The sequence below is a fragment of the Staurois parvus genome, unplaced genomic scaffold (assembly GCF_062004578.1).
Source record: "Staurois parvus isolate SC_StPar_1 unplaced genomic scaffold, SC_StPar_1.0 ptg000554l, whole genome shotgun sequence".
Taxonomy (NCBI): domain Eukaryota; kingdom Metazoa; phylum Chordata; class Amphibia; order Anura; family Ranidae; genus Staurois; species Staurois parvus.
In genome coordinates, this window is record NW_028318350.1 from 117501 (window position 1) to 136669 (window position 19169).

Consider the following 19169-nt stretch of genomic DNA (forward strand, 5'->3'; position numbering starts at 1 on the left):
AGTGCGTCCAGAAGCAGTAGAGTTTCTGCAGAGAAAATGATTGACGCTACTAAACACTGCCAAACGTGCCCAAATACGTCTGTGCTAGGCACATTTAGCACTTGAGGGTTTATTCATTTATTAGCCAGAATACATTATTATTCTGACCAAATTAATTAACATCTAAGCTTTTGGCGCCTGTAAATACATTTAAATGCTTGTAAAAGTGACACTTTTGGCAGCAAAAAAGCCTGACACTTGTAAAACTGATGCAAAAAAGGAAAGACTTCTAGGAGAGTTTGCAAAACGTCCTGTGTACATGAGGCCTTATAGGTGGGCCACCACGCTTCATAGTTGTAAGTAATATTTGACAATCAAATAGGTGAAATCTAAGCAAAATAAGTGTTTGATTTAGAACTAACCCTTTCATTCCCATATCCCAAAGACACAGTACAGTACTCATTTAGTGTTTGGCATGAGTGACAATGGTTCTGGGAACATGACTCAAAGGAACTAATTTTTATTCAAAACTACAATGGCAAATGACAGTTTGAGACCAATTGTTTAAAATTATTTGGCGGCTATTGGGTGGTGTAAACAATTTTCATTGAGATCCATATCACATTGAAACAGTGGTAAAAGTCTGGTAAATTATTACTTTCTGAAAGTAGCAACAGCGGCAAGTGTATTAAAAAAAAAAATAAAAGGATCCCTAGAAATGATTGCAATGTGGAATATGAACTTCCCGTTTCTGTCTTCAATTAGTAACTGACAGAACTGGATTCATTGCTACCGACTACACCTGAATGACTGTATACGGCTGTGTCATGATAACTTTACCCACTGGATAGGTAAAAACAGAGCAGGACATGCAAATACTTTAGCAGGCAGATGAAACAGTTTCATTCATGTTGATAAACTTGTACAAATGGCTCTGCCCTGCCCTGCTACAAAATTACTTTCTCAGACTAATTAAACATGACTAATAGTATGGAATTAATTTGCTTTTGTCATCCATAGCCATGTTATACATGAAAATCAATAATTACATTGGAAGCATCTGTTGTTAAGTAGAAAAACATATCCTAAGAAACCCAAAGGATGATTATTATAGAAAACCAAAGGAAAGTGAAGGTGTTTATTGTTGCAACAGAATTAGTGATTTTTGTATTTTTCATTTTATTTTGTATGCACTGGGATTTGTAATGTATAAAATAAATAAAAATGGAAGTCGTTGCTGGCCTGTTCTGTCACAAAACTACTTAAAGAAAACCAGTCATGAGAGAACTACATTGGCTGCCATTGCTGACTTCAGTGACTGCATTTATGTTCCAGGTCATTGACTCTAGAAAGCCAATCGTTTGGAAAGCAGGAAAGGTCGGCACTCAGGAAAATATCCAACTGAAAACTTCTTTATTAACCGCTTCCCAGCTGCCCTATAGCAGAAAGACTGCTACAGGGCGGCACGGGTGCGCAAAATCACGTGTGTGTGTGTATGTGATTTTGCATTTCTGGGTAGGGGGCACGTGCCCTACCTGCACCGCCATTCGCAGCCATGGCTGTCAATCACTGGGTCCCGGCTGGTAATTATTCGCCGGCGCCTGGTGATTTCCAACAATCTCCAATGGGGAAGAGAACGGTTTTGTTTACGAACAGTCCTCTCTGTCAGCACGGGCACACTGCTCTGGATGGTTGTGCACAGCACAGCCATCCAGAGCAGTGTGATTACAGTGAATTACACACACACCACCGCCTAGTAAAACACTCCCAGCACACAGTTAACCCCTCATGTTAACCCCTTCCTACCCAGTGTCAGTGCTTTTTTGTAGCACTGATCACTATATTGTTGTCACTGGGGATGTCCATGACACCAAGTCATTTCCCCCAATGTCAGAATCTCTGCCGCAGTCCCGCTATAAGTCGCTGGTTGCCGCCATTACTAGTAAAAATAAAAACAAAAATTCCAGTATATATACCACCCTTTGTAAACTAAATAACTTTCACATAAACCAATTAATTTACACGTATTGGAATTTTTTTTATCAAAAACGTAGCAGTATACATTATGGCTTAAATTTATGATAAACTATGATTTTTTAAAAAATTTTTACTGGACATATTTAATGGCAAAAAGTCAAAAATATTGTTTTTTTTTCTCAAAATTGTTGGTCTTTTTTTTTTTTATAGCGCAAAAAATAAAAAACACACAGGCAATCAAATACCAGCAAAATTTGTGGAAAAAAAAGGAGAGATTTTTCAGCGCTGTAACACAAATAATGGCCTGGTCAGGAAGGGGGGTAAATCCTCAGGAGGGCAAGCGGTTAAATAACAGCGTATACAAAGCTAAACATAGCCAATGCTAACCATAGGTGGGATGTGGATCTCTTTCTGAAATATTACTCATGTATGTGGTTTTTCTTTTCTTTTCATTCTTTTTTTTTTAATGTTATTATAGTAAAGTTTTTTTGTGATTATACTTCTTTCTCAGATGTATTGAATTTATTTATACTTATACTGTTTATGCCTTTATTTTTGGGTGTTCCTGTAGCAAGCGTACACCCAGAGATGGATGCGGTTCAACCATTTTGGCTTCAACCTCCATCTTGGCAAAGGGTCAACAATCTTGTACAAACATATTTCCCCTCATTCTCCCCCTTCCTCTCTGTTCATACACAGTGACATATGGCCTCTGTGTTAGTAGTGTCACAGGCCGGGGGCACAACAGGGAGCCCCGAGCTATAAACTATTTTTGAACGGGGTGCCGGGCAGGCTGGGAAGCTGAGTAATCTGGCACTTCGTAAAAAGATAACCCAAGCCTTCCCCTGAGTTCAAACACATTCCAGAGGAGTAGAGACTAGATAACATTTTTAAAATCCATTTTTCCCCTATGTCTCATATCTTGGAATATGAGAGACTTACATAAAAACCAGGCTTATCTTCAGATTGGCCACGAGAAGGCAAACAGTTTGGTCACACTACCTGACTGGAATACCTAGGACAGCAGAGAATGACATCTTTTGAACCATGCAAATATGTATTTCATATGTAACCGTTCCTCAGAGGCGTCTGCATACTAATCTACCCACAGGTGGAATGTCACTTGTGCATAGGGAAAGTTATGAGCAAAATATGAACTATGAGAGATTTTGGCTCTAGTTTAGGTATCCGCATAGACGATCCCTCCTTAAACGGGGCATTGGTCCTTTACTTCAGAGACACCCCATGTTGGGGAACTACAAAATGGGCTGTCAGGCCTAAGAGAGTTAAGTTGAAGAATTCTCCCTTTTAACATCAGAACCAACCTGGGAGACCATGCCCTTTCGCTCTGAAACTTGATCTGCAAACCCAAGGCTGATTGGCAAGTACTTTAACCCTTTAACTTCCTTTCTGTTACCTCTTTGCTGTGCTATTGTTCTCTGTATATTTATATATATATCGGTTACATCTTTTTCTGTAAATATTTTTATTGCACCCTTTTGACTTTTTAGTAATAAATCTTTCCTTCTCAAAGTGTTGAACTGTTTCTATAGCTCTTTATTGCAACTTACAAATTCCTGCCTCTAAAAGAGCGCTACTGTGTTTGTTTAACCCTCTGTATAACCTGTCTGCGTGACAGTGCTATACAGACGATTATCTCAACCATCATAGTGTTATTGCTGACATTGCCGAGTTTCCTCTTTCTCTGTACAAAAAGAAGGCGGTGGCAGTGTGAAGGGTTAATTGCGTAATTAACCTGACCCAGTAAAAAGCGCATTCAGGCTGCCGGTACATCGCTTGGTGATCCATTAGCTGGAAAATCATCGTGCAGGGTGCAGCTGGGCGTGGCATTGTTACGCAGGTGACATCGCGGTTTTAGATTGGCTAGTCCTTCGGTCACGAGTTTGGTGAGAAGGTCAGGGGTCTAACGCTGCGATCGTCACAGTTCCCTTTTACTTTTTCATACCACCTGTGTCAGGATCATGTGATCTTTTTTGATAACTATAACGGGGTGTTTTATATTGTTTTGTATTAGCCATTGCTAAGGACTGATTGTCTGAAACGCATAGGCTATATATAGCTTTGTACATGCTGTTATTTAATAAAGAAGTTTACGATTGGATATTACCCTGAGTGCCGACCATTCCTGCTTTCCACATTGATTCCAGGGGGCATCAGCTGCTTCCAGGTCTTAGCATCAGGTGGAGTGGTAATTGACGGAAGTCTGCAGCATCCTTATGCAGGTCATAGACGAGTCGAAAATCAGCCGTTTTTTTAAAAACTAAAAATCAGTCGTTCAATCGGCCGACGTTACCACCAACGTTAAAAAAATCAGCCAATTTTCGTCCCGTCTACGGCCGGCATTTTTACTTCTGTCCCTTGCAGAGAGCTCCGCTATTATATTTTACATGAAAAGGTCTTGCGGTTGCAACAATGTAACCGCAAGACTTCTCCTCCTTCTCCTCCTCCTTCCTCCTTCCTCCTCCTCTTCTCTCATGCGCAGATTTTTTTTCTGGTTTTATACCGGTAAAACGATCGGCTGATTTTCCCATCATTTCCGGGAAAATCGGGTGATCATCAAAATCGGTCACAAATTTTCCAACTTTACTGATTAAAAGAAAAGGGGCCAAAACCCCCGAAAAACGGCCGACCAATTACCCCACTAACGGTGCGAAAATTGGCCAATTATTTTTTTTCGGACGCAAAATCGGCCGAGTTTCGACCTGTCTATGGCCTGCATTACACCTGTTTTTTCCAAGCCAAACATTTGGCCTGTAAAACAGTAAAGATATATGTACTTAGGGTCCATTCACACCGGCTTCAGCATTACAATGCAGCAGCTTTGCAGTGTAGGCATTGCTGATGCAATGATCCCAGCATAGCACTTTTTTTTTTTTTAATGATCTTTATTGATACAGTGACATTTCATAAAGTTCTATTGACTGCTGTGGAACAAAGCACCACACCTGGTGTGAATGTACCCTTAAAGTTCACGTCCAACCAAAATTTGGGGCTGAAAAGTTAAAACCTCGAGTGTTATAGCATTCTGATTTTAAAGTGGTAGTAAAGGCTCACGGTTTTTTACCTTCATGCATTGTATGCCTGAATGTAAAAGACTTTCTGTGTGCAGCAGCCCCCTGATACTCATCTGCTCCCTCCAGAGAACCGAGGCTCTCATGGACATCGCTGGATCGGGATCCAGCAATGTCCACGATAGCCTCGGTTCTCCAGGGACTCTGGCTGAGGCAGCACAGTCAATCACAGCCAGTGAGCCAATCAGGAGAGGGAGGGGCAGGGCAGTAACTATATCTATATATATATATATATATTTTTTTTTTTTTACCTGCAAAAAAAAGTGCATTTATAATTTTTTTCTAAAAAGTGAATTTAGCCTTTAAACTTTTCCAAGTAGAGAAAAGGTGTCCATCTTTCCCGAACATTAGAGAAACTGAGGAATGAGAGTGGGAGGGGTTATGACAGGCTGGTCACTTTTTTTGTCTGCCAATGTCCAAATCCTCCTGTAGGCAGCAATAAAACCTAAATGTCTTTGAATCCTGTGTCCTTCAATGAAAAATGTCGTCATTTTGGTAACCTAAACAGTAGTCTACAAAAAATATGGTGGGAGTCAACCATTTGCGCTCCTGAGGATTTACCCCCCTTCCTGACCAGGTCATTTTTTGCGTTGCGCCTCTGCTTTATTTTAATGGACAATTACGTGGTCGTGCAACGCTGCACCCAAATTAAATTTACGTCCTTTTTTTCCCACAAATAGAGCTTTCCTTTGGTGGTATTTGAACTCCTGTCTGTTTTTTATTTTTTGCACTATAAAAAAAAAAAAAAAAAAAAGACCAACAATTTTGAGAAAAAAAAAATATTTTTGACTTTTTGCAATTAAACATGTCCAGTAAAAAAATTTAAAAAAATCAAATTTCATCACAAATTTACACCAAAATGTATTATGCTACGTCTTTGCTAAAAAAAAAATCCCAATACGTGTAAATTAATTGGTTTACGTGAAAGTTATAGCGTTTACAAATGGCGGTATATATACTGGAATTTAAAATTTTTTTTTGCTAGTAATGGCGGCGATCAGTGACTTATAGCGGGACTGCGGCGGACATTCTGATACTGGGGGGGAACTGACTTGGTGTCACTGACATCCCCAGTGACACCAATACAGTATAAGTGCTAAAAAAAAACTTTTTTTTAATTAAATTTCATTTAATTTATATTTTTATATATAGTTTTTTTATATTTCACTATGAATTACCACTTGGTTCACGGATGAAAGTGGCACATATATATTAGTATTGCACAATGATTAATAATTTATGGCAACAATAATATTCTTTCTTTTCTGTTTAAGATATCAATAGTGAATATTTTACATATACAGTGGGGCAAAAAAGTATTTAGTCCGCCACCAATTGTGCAAGTTCTCCCACTTAAAAAGATGAGAGAGGCCTGTAATTGGCATCATAGGTAGACCTCAACTATGAGAGACAAAATGAGGAAAAAAATCCAGACAATCACATTGGCTGATCTGGAAAGAATTTATTTGCAAATTATGGTGGAAAATAAGTATTTGGTGACCTACAAACAAGCAAGATTTCTGGCTCTCACAGACCTGTACCTTCTTCTTTAAGAGGCTCCTCCATCCTGCACTCATTACCTGTATCAATGGCACCTGTTTGAACTTGTTATCAGTATAAAAGACACCTGTCCACAACCTCAAACAGTCACATTCCAAACTCCACTATGGTGAAGACCAAAGAGCTGTCGAAGGACACCAGAAACAAAATTGTAGACCTGCACCAGGCTGGGAAGACTGAATCTGCAATAGGCAAGAAGCTTGGTGTGAACAAATCAACTGTGGGAGCAATAATTAGAAAATGGAAGACATACAAGACCACTGATCATCTCCCTCGATCTGGGGCTCCACGCAAGATCTCACCCCGTGGGGTCAAAATGATCACAAGAACGGTGAGCAAAAATCCCAGGACCACACGGGGGGACCTAGTGAATGACCTGCAGAGAGCTGGGACCAACGTAACAAAGGCTACCATCAGTAACACACTACGCCGCCAGGGACTCAGATCCTGCAGTGCCAGACGTGTCCCCCTGCTTAAGCCAGTACATGTCCGGGGCCCGTCTGAAGTTTGCTAGAGAGCATTTGGATGATCCAGAAGAGGATTGGGAGAATGTCATATGGCCAGATGAAACCAAAATAAAACTGTTTGGTAGAAACACAACTTGTCGTGTTTGGAGGAGAGAGAATGCTGAGTTGCATCCAAAGAACACCATACTTACTGTGAAGCATGGGGGTGGCAACATCATGCTTTGGGGCTGTTTCTCCGCAAAGGGACCAGGATGACTGATCCATGTACAGGACAGAATGAATGGGGCCATGTATCGTGAGATTTTGAGTGCAAACCTCCTTCCATCAGCAAGGGCATTGAAGATGAAACGTGGCTGAGTCTTCCAACATGACAATGATCCCAAACATACCGCCCGGGCAACGAAGGAGTGGCTTCGTAAGAAGCATTTCAAGGTCCTGGAGTGGCCTAGCCAGTCTCCAGATCTCAACCCCATAGAAAACCTTTGGTGGGAGTTGAAAGTCCGTGTTGCCCAGCGACAGCCCCAAAACATCACTGCTCTAGAGGAGATCTGCATGGAGGATGGGCCAACATACCAGCAACAGTGTGTGCCAACCTTGTGAAGACTTCCAGGAAACGTCTGACCTCTGTCATTGCCAACAAAGGATATATAACAAAGTATTGACATGAACTTTTGATATTGACCAAATATTTATTTTCCACCATAATTTGCAAATAAATTCTTTCCAAATCAGCCAATGTGATTGTCTGGATTTTTTTTTCTCATTTTGTCTCTCATAGTTGAGGTCTACCTATGATGCTAATTACAGGCCTCTCTCATCTTTGTAAGTGGGAGAACTTGCACAATTGGTGCCGGACTAAATACTTTTTTACCCCACTGTATATTATATGCACTGAGCACTTTTTAGTTAGTATTAGAGCGCGGTAATTATTTGATCAGTTGATATTAAACGCACATCTTGGGAGAGTGTGCTAGTCAACCAGCGATCTAATACATTCATTTGTTTATATACTCTGGTGGCTCACAAGTATATTTGTTTAATTATTAGCTTCTTCGAGTCTGCCCGTTTTTTGTGGTTTTTTTTTTTGGAGGGTTTTCTTTTTTGTTTTTTTTTATTAACATTTATTAACTTAGTATAGATTTATGCTTTTCCCAAGCATGTTTGAAACTATTTACTGAACACTGGCTAACTACCGCTGCTGGAAGTTTATTCCAAGCCTCAACTACTCTTTCAATAAAATAGTACTTTCTGAGATTAGTTTTGAACTTTCCTCCAATTAGTTTAAGGTCATGTCCCCGTGTTCTTGATTTTGGCTTTGGGTTGAAAATACTGCCCTCCTGAACTGTATTCGCCCCCTTAATTTTTTTAACCACACCCTTACCGCGCTATAGCCGAATGACGGCTACAGCGCGGTTGTCCAGTCCTGGGAGGGCATCATATGACGTCCTCCCAGAACACGCCCCTGCCGATCTCCGAGATCGCTGTGTCCTACGGACACAGCTGATCACATCATGAGGTAAAAGGCCAATCACTGCGGCCGTTTACCACGTGATCAGCTGTGTCCAATGACACAGCAGATTGTAGGATATTGTAATTTTGTTTAGATATATATATTCATGTTATTGAACAAAAGGATAGCCAAGGACTCCTTACTATGTTCATTTATGCAGGAGGTAATTACCTGACCTTTTATTATGTTGGGTTAACCTGTTTTTGTTGTGGAGAGTCGGGGGAGTTCCAGAGCAGTTTATTTGCAAATCTACAAGCATTGTAAATGCAAGTCTGTCTGATTAGATTGGGAAAGGTCTTAAATATTCATAATGTACTTGTTTATGATGAAGAGAGCAGTTTTGGCATTAACAAGACAAAAGAAGTATATATTTAACTTTTTAATTAAAATCTATGCATACAGCTGTTCTAGGTCTAGACCAGCAATGGGCAAACTACGGCCCGGCGGACCTTTTAATCCGGCCCGCGGAGCGTGATACTGTCAGGATGGCTGTCAGGATGTGTGTAGGTGGGGCAGCGTGACGAACGTGAGGGGAGCTAGGCTCCTCTCACAGTCCGCCCTGAAGACCGGTGTAGCATGAAAATCTGTCTCCTATGAGGATCTGTCCCCCTCGACGTATCTGCGCATGTGCCGGAGATCGCCGATCGGCTGCTAATGCCTGAAACTGGCACATGCGCAGATACGTCGAGGGGGACAGATCCTCATAGGAGACAGATTTTCATGCTACACCGGAACGGCGCGGGAACACGGCGAGAGGAACGCGCGGAGCAAAGGTAAGTGAATTGACACGGGGGACTTGGGGACTTAATATGGGGGATGAATTAATATGGGGGATGAATTAATATGGGGAATGAATTACTATGGGGGATGAATTACTATATGGGGGATGATTTACTATGGGGGATGAATTACTATATGGGGGATGAATTACTATATGGGGGATGAATTACTATGGGGGATGAATTACTATAGGGGATGAATTACTATATGGGGGATGAATTACTATATGGGGGATGAATTACTATATGGGGGATGAATTACTATATGGGGGATGAATTAATATGGGGAATGAATTACTATAGGGGGGATGAATTACTATGTGGGGGATGAATTACTATGGGGGATGAATTACTATATGGGGGATGAATTACTATATGGGGGATGAATTAATAGGGGGGATGAATTACTATATGGGGGATGAATTACTATGGGGGATGAATTACTATATGGGGGATGAATTACTATATGGGGGATGAATTATTATGGGGGATGAATTATTATGGGGGATGAATTACTATATGGGGGATGAATTACTATATGGGGGATGAATTACTATATGGGGGATTAATTACTATGCTTACTATGGGGGAATATTACTATACTTACTATGGATGACACATACACATCATTCATCTACTCTTGGTCCGGCCCCCGGGTCCAATATATGAACCCATTGCGGCCCTCAAGTCAAAAAGTTTTCCCACCCCTGATCTAGACACATAGGATTAAACATGCTCATAAAACCAACCAATTAGATTGCTCGACACTTTGGTCAATGGGAAAAGGTGCATAATAGGGAAGGGTTTTTTTGGCTGAGGTCTGTCTGGAGAAAGGACACAGAGGAGAAAGTGGGTTCTCTGATGGTTTCTGATGATTGCATGAATATTCTAAGTACCCTGTCATCTGCTTTGTCTGTACCTCTGTTTTATTAATTGTTTCTGGGCTGATTAAATGCATTTCTCTAGAAAAGAACTGTTGGACTAGTTGCTGCGGGAAAATACATTTATAAATAATCTGTTTTATGGACTGTTTCTGTGTGGACCTCCAATTAATATAAGACAGATCACTGAGTAAATACAGTTGCTGGTTTTCAGCAGCACTTTCCTCACGATGTCACAGCGTGAGGAAAGTACTGCCGATAACCAGCAGCTGTCACAGAGCAGATTGGCACTGATCATCAGGGCACTCACCAGTGCCCATCTGTGCCCAGCAGTGACATCCATCAGTGCTGCTGCCTAGCAGTGCTATCAGTCAGTGCCATCAGTCAGCGCCGCCCATCATTGCTGCATATCAGTGTAGCATCATCAGTGACGTTTCATCAATGCCCACCAGTGCCACCTATCCATGGCACCTCATCAGTGCTGCCTATAAGTGTCGCCTTTCAGTGCAGCTTCATCAACACACATCAGTGAAGGAGAAAAATTACCTGTTTGCAAAATGTTATCATAGAAACAAAAACTTTTTTTTTAAAGATTTTTTGCTATTTTTTGTTTATATTTCAAAAAATAAAGTTCCCAGTGGTGATTAAATAGCACCAAAAGAAAGCTCTATTTGTGTGAAACAAATGATAAAAGTTTCATATGTGTACAGTGTTGCATGACTGCACAATCGTCATTCAAAGTGCGACAGCTGTGAAAGCTGAAAATTGGCCTGGGCAGGAAGGGGGTGAAAGTGCCCGGTAGGCAGGAAGGGGGTGAAAGTGCCCGGTAGGCAGGAAGGGGGTGAAAGTGCCCGGTAGGCAGGAAGGGGGTGAAAGTGCCCGGTAGGCGAGTGGTTAAAGGTTTCAATCCTGTGTCCCCTTTCCCTTCTTTCCTCCAGACTGTGCATGTTAAGTTCTTGAAGTCGCTCTTGATGTGTTCATTATTAATCTGACAGAAATGTAGGGGTGCCAATATTTTTGGCAATGACTGTAAATCCCACCGACAGAAACTTGTGCTAGTGGGCACATTGTTTCATATCTTCTGATCCTACTCTGCCATCACATCTTTTTTCGGGGAGGCCAGTGCCTTGTTTTCAAAATTAGAAGAATCTTATATACCTCTAGACTTTCTGACGCACTATTTTGTCTCCCAATTCAAGGTGTGGAAAAGAATTTGAAAAATCTGCTCTCCCATATCCTCACAGCAACATGCTGCATGATAACTACTAGATGGAAATAGACTGCCCCCCCCCCCCCTTCCTTTGTATGATTTGCCGAATCAGATCAAAGAAGGCAGCACAGTGGCTAAGTGGTTAGCACTTCCATCTAGCAGTGCTCGGGATGTCGGTTCAAATCCCAACCACAACACTACCTGCCTGGAGTTTTCATGTTCTCCCTGTGACTGCGTGGGTTTCCTCCAGGTACTCCAGTTTCCCCCCAAACTCCAAGGACACGCTGGTAGGTTAATTGGCTCCTCTCTAAATTGGCTTTCGTATGAATGTGAGTTTGGAACCTTAAATTGTAAGCTTCTTGTGGGCAGGGACTGATGTGAATGTATAATATATATATATATGTGTAAAGAGCTGCCTAAATTGACCTGTTATAAATAAATAAAAATAAAATCAAGATGAATGGGACGCAACAACTAGACTACACAACACCCTGGACAAATCCAACACAGTGTGGAGTGCTTGGGGCACCAACAGTATCTAATATAAAACATGCATTAGCTCTCTCTTATGGCTTTCTGCCTCTTCCATCATACTTCATACATCCCTGTTCACTCCCAATACTTTTTTCATTCATTTTCTTCTGATCATGTATCAAGATTATACTATTCACCCTCCATACTCCAGCAGTCTCAGTTGCCAAAAGGTGAAATGTTGGACTGTTTCCTTAGACAGTCCTAATCATTCTGTTTATTTGTAGACCTACTAAGCATTAAATAACCTGGTCTTTTAATTGATATCTCTGATTAATGCTTCATATGCTTTTCTGTGTGTGACACAAGGTTTATCCTCTCTGTAGATTATTATTATACAGTATTTATAAAGCGCCAATAGTTCGCTCAGCGCTGTACATTACAAAGGGGGACAGAACATGTGACAGAACAATACCAATACAATGCAAAACATGAGGGGATCGAGGGCCCTGCTCCTTGGAGCTTACAATCTAGGAGGGAGGGGATGGTGGTACAGGAGGAGATAGCTGTGGGGGATGGAGTGGTAGGAGAGTAGAGGAGGTTGGCAAGTTAGCAGGGGGTGGGGTAGGCTTCCCTGAAGAGGTGGGTTTTCAGGGTGCACCTAAAGGAGAGGAGAGTAGGTGATAACCTGATGGGTTGGTGCAGGGAGTTCTAGAGGATGGGTGACACCCTGGAGAAGTCCTGGAGGCGGGCATGGGAGGAGGAGACCAGGGAACTAGAGAGAAGGAGGTCTTGTGAGGAGCGGAGTGTGCGTGTTGGGCGGTACTTGGATATTAGGTCAGTGATGTAGTTCGGGGCAGTATGGTGGACGGCTTTGTACGTCAGTGTTAGGATTTTGAATTTGATCCGTTGGGCAATCGGAAGCCAGTGGAGGGATTGGCAGAGGGGGGTGGAGGACACTGAGTGGAGGCCAGTGGAGGGATTTGCAGAGAGGGGTGGAGGACACTGAGTGGAGGGATTGGCAGAGGGGGGTGGAGGACACTGAGTGGAGGCCAGTGGAGGGATTGGCAGAGGGGGGTGGAGGACACTGAGTGGAGGCCAGTGGAGGGATTGGCAGAGAGGGGTGGAGGACACTGAGTGGAGGCCAGTGGAGGGATTGGCAGAGGGGGGTGGAGGACACTGAGTGGAGGCCAGTGGAGGGATTGGCAGAGAGGGGTGGAGGACACTGAGTGGAGGGATTGGCAGAGGGGGGTGGAGGACACTGAGTGGAGGCCAGTGGAGGGATTGGCAGAGGGGGGTGGAGGACACTGAGTGGAGGCCAGTGGAGGGATTGGCAGAGGGGGGTGGAGGACACTGAGTGGAGGCCAGTGGAGGGATTGGCAGAGAGGGGTGGAGGACACTGAGTGGAGGGATTGGCAGAGGGGGGTGGAGGACACTGAGTGGAGACCAGTGGAGGGATTGGCAGAGGGGGGTGGAGGCCAGTGGAGGGATTGGCAGAGGGGGGTGGAGGACACTGAGTGGAGGCCAGTGGAGGGATTGGCAGAGGGGGGTGGAGGAGATGGAGCGGTTGGAAAGGTGAATGAGTCTGGCAGCCGTATTCAGGATGGACTGAAGCGGGGACACCCAGCGGCGAGGCAGGCCAGTGAGGAGGGAGTTGCAGTAGTCGAGTCGTGATATGATGAGGGAGTGGATGAGCTGTTTAGTGGTTTCTGGGGTTAGGAACGTGCGGATTTTGGCGATGTTGCGGAGGTGGAGTCTGCATGAGTTTGTAGATGGATTTTCTTTCTTTTTCATGCTATTTGGAAAAATCTAAATAAAAATTTACTTTGTATTTTCACAATGTGTTTAGCCGTTTGCCAAGTGTTCTGCTTTATTATCCTCTGAGTATCATTCGAATACATTATTGTACCCAACTTTTGATGACCATATTCACCCATTTATGGGCACTAGGTAGGAGCACCTGTTGTTACATTTGAATAGGCAGAATCTCAACAAATGTTTAAGGATTAGAGTGCGTCTTCTGGTAATAGTATGTACTTTTCCTGAGCTGTTCATTTATAAGAAGGTAAAAATATGCTACCCCCATGTATGAGGTTACAAAGGGAACGGGCAAAGTATTTCATACAGAAAAGGAGATGCTGACGTTTACAGCTTGTCTGTATATGTACTGTAATAGCATGTACTGTTCCTGAGCTGAACATTTACAAGTGAGAAACAACATGTATCCCTATATATGAGGTTACAAAGGAATGGCTAATAAAAGGAAAAGTATTTAACATAAATAGTGAGGCACTGGAATTTATAGTTTGTAAAATGTAAAATTGTTCTGGAAAAGACTGAGCTGGTACTGTCTCAGAGAACATGTTAAAGTGACCTTTTGAGAGCTTCAAATCCGTTCCTTTGGACTCCTCCACTGTATATAATGGAGATGAGTACTGGGGCTGGGGAGGATGTTCTGTAGCCCAGCAAGGGCGAACTCGACAGGAAGAAGGGGCAGCCGCACACCGGAGGACAGAGGAAGGGCGAACTTGAGGCTAGGAAATTCAGTGCACCAGTGGCAGCGCTCACTACAAGACGCTAGGATCTTACTGGATTTCTGACAGGATCAAAAAGTAGTTTTCTGTACTTGTGATGTTTTTAAAGAGGCAAAACACAGGGAAATGCAAATGTAAGGAAGAGACATGCTGAATATTTTTTTTTTATATTTTGCTCAGACATACATTTTAGGGCTCATGTACACTGCAGCTGCTAAACTGACATTCAGGAGCTGTTGAGCAATTTTTTTCAGCAGCCCCTGAACTCTCCCTAATGTTTTCCTGTGTCAGTGTACATATAGTTGTTTACAGTCATTTTTTTTAATGCACCAAACTTGCGTTTAAGAGTAGATTTTACCGGCGTTTCAAACGCTTGTAAACGCGGTTAACCACGTTTATAAGCGTTTGCATTTAGAAGTGTTTTTTAACTGTTCCATATCCAATTGCTGTCCAAAGCCTTTTTTCATCATGCAAAGCATTTTCCATGTATTCAAATGGACCTAGTACACCAGCGCAGTCAGTTCCATGTTTCGCGTGAAGGAAAAAATGGTAGAACGTGCTGCATTATGCTCCTGATGGGATCCATAATGAACACAACCAGAAAAGATAGGTGATCTCAACACATACTGATCTCTCTGCTTCTGCTCTCTCTATTTCTCTCAAAATGTCTGAAATGGTTAATTTTTTACTGTTTTTCAGTGCATTCTGGGCATTTTGGAAAGTCTCCTGAGGTTATCTTTTAAAAACGCTTCTAAACGCAAACACGCATAAACGCGGTATGCAAAGGCGGCTAAACTGACGTTTTTTAACCTACATTTTCCATTGTTCAGAAGAGTTTTCCAAACGCCCCATGTACATGAGCTCTTAAGTGGAGGCATATAAATTGCATGCTGATGAGGTCCTGCATAAAGAGTGCTTTTGTGTGGCACCAGAAGTTTGGCAGGAGACCTCTTATCCTGGCACCAGGCGTACACTGTTATGTGTTTCATGTGGCATCTTCTGGGAAGTATTGCTGGCAAATTATCAGGGAACAGCTGCAGCTGATGACCTTCAAACATCACATTGTCTCTGTAGCAGCCCCTAAAATATCTGAAGAGCCCAATAATGGCCCATCACAATATCTATATATATCTGTCCGGACTGGTGAATCTAGTATGGTCTGCATGCGGTCTTATCTATTTAAACGTTTTTAATGTCAAAGCAAGGTAGATGTGATACTTTCTCATATTTGTTTTCTATCAACAAGCGCTTATTTTGTATGAGTATAAGATTTTTTTTTTTTTCTACCATTGGGGCATAGAAGGTTTTGGAAGAAGGTCCCCCGGTCTCACTAAGGTTGAGAACCACTGCTCCATCTGATCCAAGGTGCAGGCTCACCACTCCATCAAGTTACAGCCTTTCAGATGAGTGCAGGAAAAAAAAAAATACACCAGAATTTCAAGTATAACAAAAGGCAAACCTGACAGATTTATATTGCTGTTTGTGCCGCTGATAGGAAAGATTCACCCTCTCTGTACTGTCTACCGTCATCACCGAAGAAAGTAAAAATATATTCCATATTTTGGGTTTTCCCCATAACAGTAATAGAGGGGAACTCGTTCAATGTGGACATTACTTCTGCTGACCCTGGTGCAGGAGATAATTCACACTTTGTGTTTTGGCTATGGAACAGGAAGTGAAGAGAAATCTCCCCAATCAGACACAGATGGCAAATATAACACTGATAAGGGTTATAACCCCCCCCCCCCCCCCCCCGGGGCGGACTGACCATTTGGAAACTCGGGCACTGCCCGAGGGCCCGGGGTCAGTAGGGGGCCCCATGAGATGCCCCTGGTACCTTTTTCATAGGTTTTTTGGGTTGGGGCAAGGACACAGGGGCCCCATGATCCCCTATTGCCCGGGGGCCCCATGAGTTGTCAGTCCGCCCCTGCCCCCCCACCACCACCACCACACACACACACACACACACACACACACACACACACACACTCTATAAAAAAAAAAGTTTTGCCTTGCGTACTACTTTAACCACTTGCCGACCAGTCATGTACCTGGCGCGTCAACGGTCTTCAGGTGGTTGTACCGGGATGATACTGGTTAGCTTTCTTGTAATAGCAATCGGAGCAGCTAACTAGCCGAACTCCCCTTCCCCCTCTCGCAGCTTTAACCTCCCTAGCGGTCTGATTATGTCCATATTTCTGTGCTCAAAGCGGTACATTTTTTTGCATGGAAATATATATTTTTTTTATTGTAGGCCTGTAATTTTTAGGAATAACTCACTGAAATCTGTCTGAACAAGAGTCTAGTAAACATCCCGGGTAGGATAAAATTTGAAACAAGAAATCATAAATTATAATTTAATAAATAATCATAAAAAATAATAATATAATAATAAATTTAATTCAATAATATAATCAAACCAAAAACACTGAAATTTGAAATATAGCGCCAAGTCGCAAAATCGTTTTCAGTGTCTGATGAGGAATTTCCCCCACGAATCATTATCACTCAATTCTGCAAGTGGTTCTGATTTACTATCGCTCTTCTCTAGCTGGTCTAAAACCGATGTTGACCTAAAGGGACGCTTTTTGGACGCCATGGACGTTTCTCAGTTTCCAGGCAGAAAGAACAGTAAAAATGCAGGCAGGGCGCTGGACAAAGCACTCGGGACAAAATGTATGTGAAATTGTTTGATACAGGAATGTTATACTATGTGATTTTAGTGTATTTAGTGAATGTCACTTTTGGTCATTTTCAAATTTCCCGCCGTTCCGTCCCCAGTACGTCCCGACGCTTGCAGGAGATGGAACCCAGATGACAGATGCCGGCATCGGCCGGATTACATTGCCGGGGACACCGCAGGAGGGACATCGCGGAAGCGCAGGACAAGGTAAGTGAAGAACAGATGCCGGAGCAGCGCCGCATGGTAAGCCCGAGTGTAGCTCGGGGGGGGTTACCGCTTTTGGTACTAAAACTTTACCCCGAGCTGCACTTGGGAATACCTCCAGGGAGGTTAATGGGAGCTCCCGTCCCACCGGCTTTGTTCAGCTCCATTAAATAGTAAACCCGGGAGCGAAGACCTGGCATCACTTGTGGTTTACTCGGAAATACAAAAAAAAAATAAAAGCATTCAGTCACACCGTTCTTGGTGTGATTAAATGCTTGCAAGAGTAGAGGAGGGATTTTGGGGTCTTGTTGACCCGGATCTCTCCATAAAGAGAAGACAGGTCTATAGCTGTCACAAGGAATGTGTACATTTTTTGTGACCGTAATAAAAGTGATAAATTGTGACAGTGTAAAAAAATAAAATAAAATGTCCCTGTTCCCCCTGTGCTTGCATCGGACATTTATTCCTTTGATTGGCCAGAGTATTTTCCATGGACATGAATAATCACCCACGTTCACACGCATTTTTCCCACGTCTAGCATTTTTTGGCCAAACTGTTCCTGTCCTGAACGCGATTCTTCTGCTTTCAGAAGAGGAAAGTTTAACGCCCCCTAAACTCTACTGCTCATAAACTCTGGTAAAAGCCTGTGTGTACATGGACACACAGGCTTTTATTGAGTTGAATTCAGGGGCTTTTGCAAAAACCGCCAAAACTTCCTAAACTCACGTGTAGGAGCAGCAGTGTACATGAGGCCTAAAAGCTGCCATAGATCTTATTTTTCTTTTTTTTCCCTAAGGAAGTCTTTCCAACATATGTAACCTGAAGGGCTGGTCCCTTGTTATCTGTACATTCTTTCTGTATTTTATCTTGCATTTCCTAGTTGTGGATGATTGACAACTGCATACTACCTAATTTATCTGTTTATTTAATCACTTAAAGAAGTCTCTTCATGTCATGTTATAAAAATGTAAAAGGGAAAAAAATGTATTGGAGTAATGAATCATTTCTCACAACCACTAATAGATTATTTCTGTGCGCCTAAACTGCACTGTACATACAGAGAGCGCAGGGAGCGTGAAGGAACATTTGTAACGGCACGAGCAATATTCGTTTTAAATTGTTTAAAATAACCTGGGGAAATGGGATTTTTATTATTTATTATTACACTCTTGAATATACAGTATGTATGCAAATATAGATCTACATAAAAATATATTGAACTCTATAAAAAAAATAAAAGTCAGCAGCTCCAAAAACTTTTAAAAAACAGCCACTCACCTGTCCAACAATCCTGCCTTGCCCCGCCACAGCCCGTTTCGCCGGCCGTCCTCTATTCAAGGTGCCTGGATCTTCAGTGTGGGCACCCGGCTGTGTCAGCTTGTGGCTTCACAGCCGGGTGCCCACTGCGCATGAGCGAGTAGCGCTGCGCTTCCTGAATGGCCCCGTCATCTTCTGGGACCTGTCACGTGTCCCACAAGACTTCGGGGAGGGAGGGTAGGAGGACAACTTCCATTTCCAGTACATCAAACCTGGCCACTTCTGTCTACAGTAGTTCACTGTCATCCACCCTGGACACATTGCCCCCCTTACTACACACTGCATTAGGCCCCGACTGCTACAGCCCTGAACAACAGACAATACCAGATGCCTCAAAAAACGTAGCCGTGCTCTTGAGCATTTATGGCGTAAGACTAAGACCCAGCAAGACTTCGACCGATATAAATCTGCCCTTCAAAAATACAATTCTTGTCTCCACACTGCCAGACAGACCTATTCTATCACTCTCATTAACACCCTCTCATGCAATCCCGTTTCTCTTTT

The 19169-nt window shown here is 42.6% G+C and overlaps 1 protein-coding gene across 3 annotated transcripts in view; it reads left to right on the forward strand.

Moving 5' to 3' along the window:
• The window catches only part of COA1 (cytochrome c oxidase assembly factor 1), a 153822-nt gene that overhangs the window by 105771 nt on the left and 28882 nt on the right, over positions 1–19169 (forward strand). For 2 of the 3 annotated variants that reach the window (XM_089691198.1, XM_089691197.1), the window contains exon 3: positions 17242–17350. The exons of the other annotated variant lie outside the window; for it this stretch is intronic. In XM_089691198.1, coding sequence (XP_089547324.1) covers positions 17275–17350 — 76 coding nt within the window. In that variant the 5' untranslated portion in view covers positions 17242–17274. The remainder of the gene's footprint in view (positions 1–17241; positions 17351–19169) is intronic. 3 annotated transcript variants of the gene reach the window in all.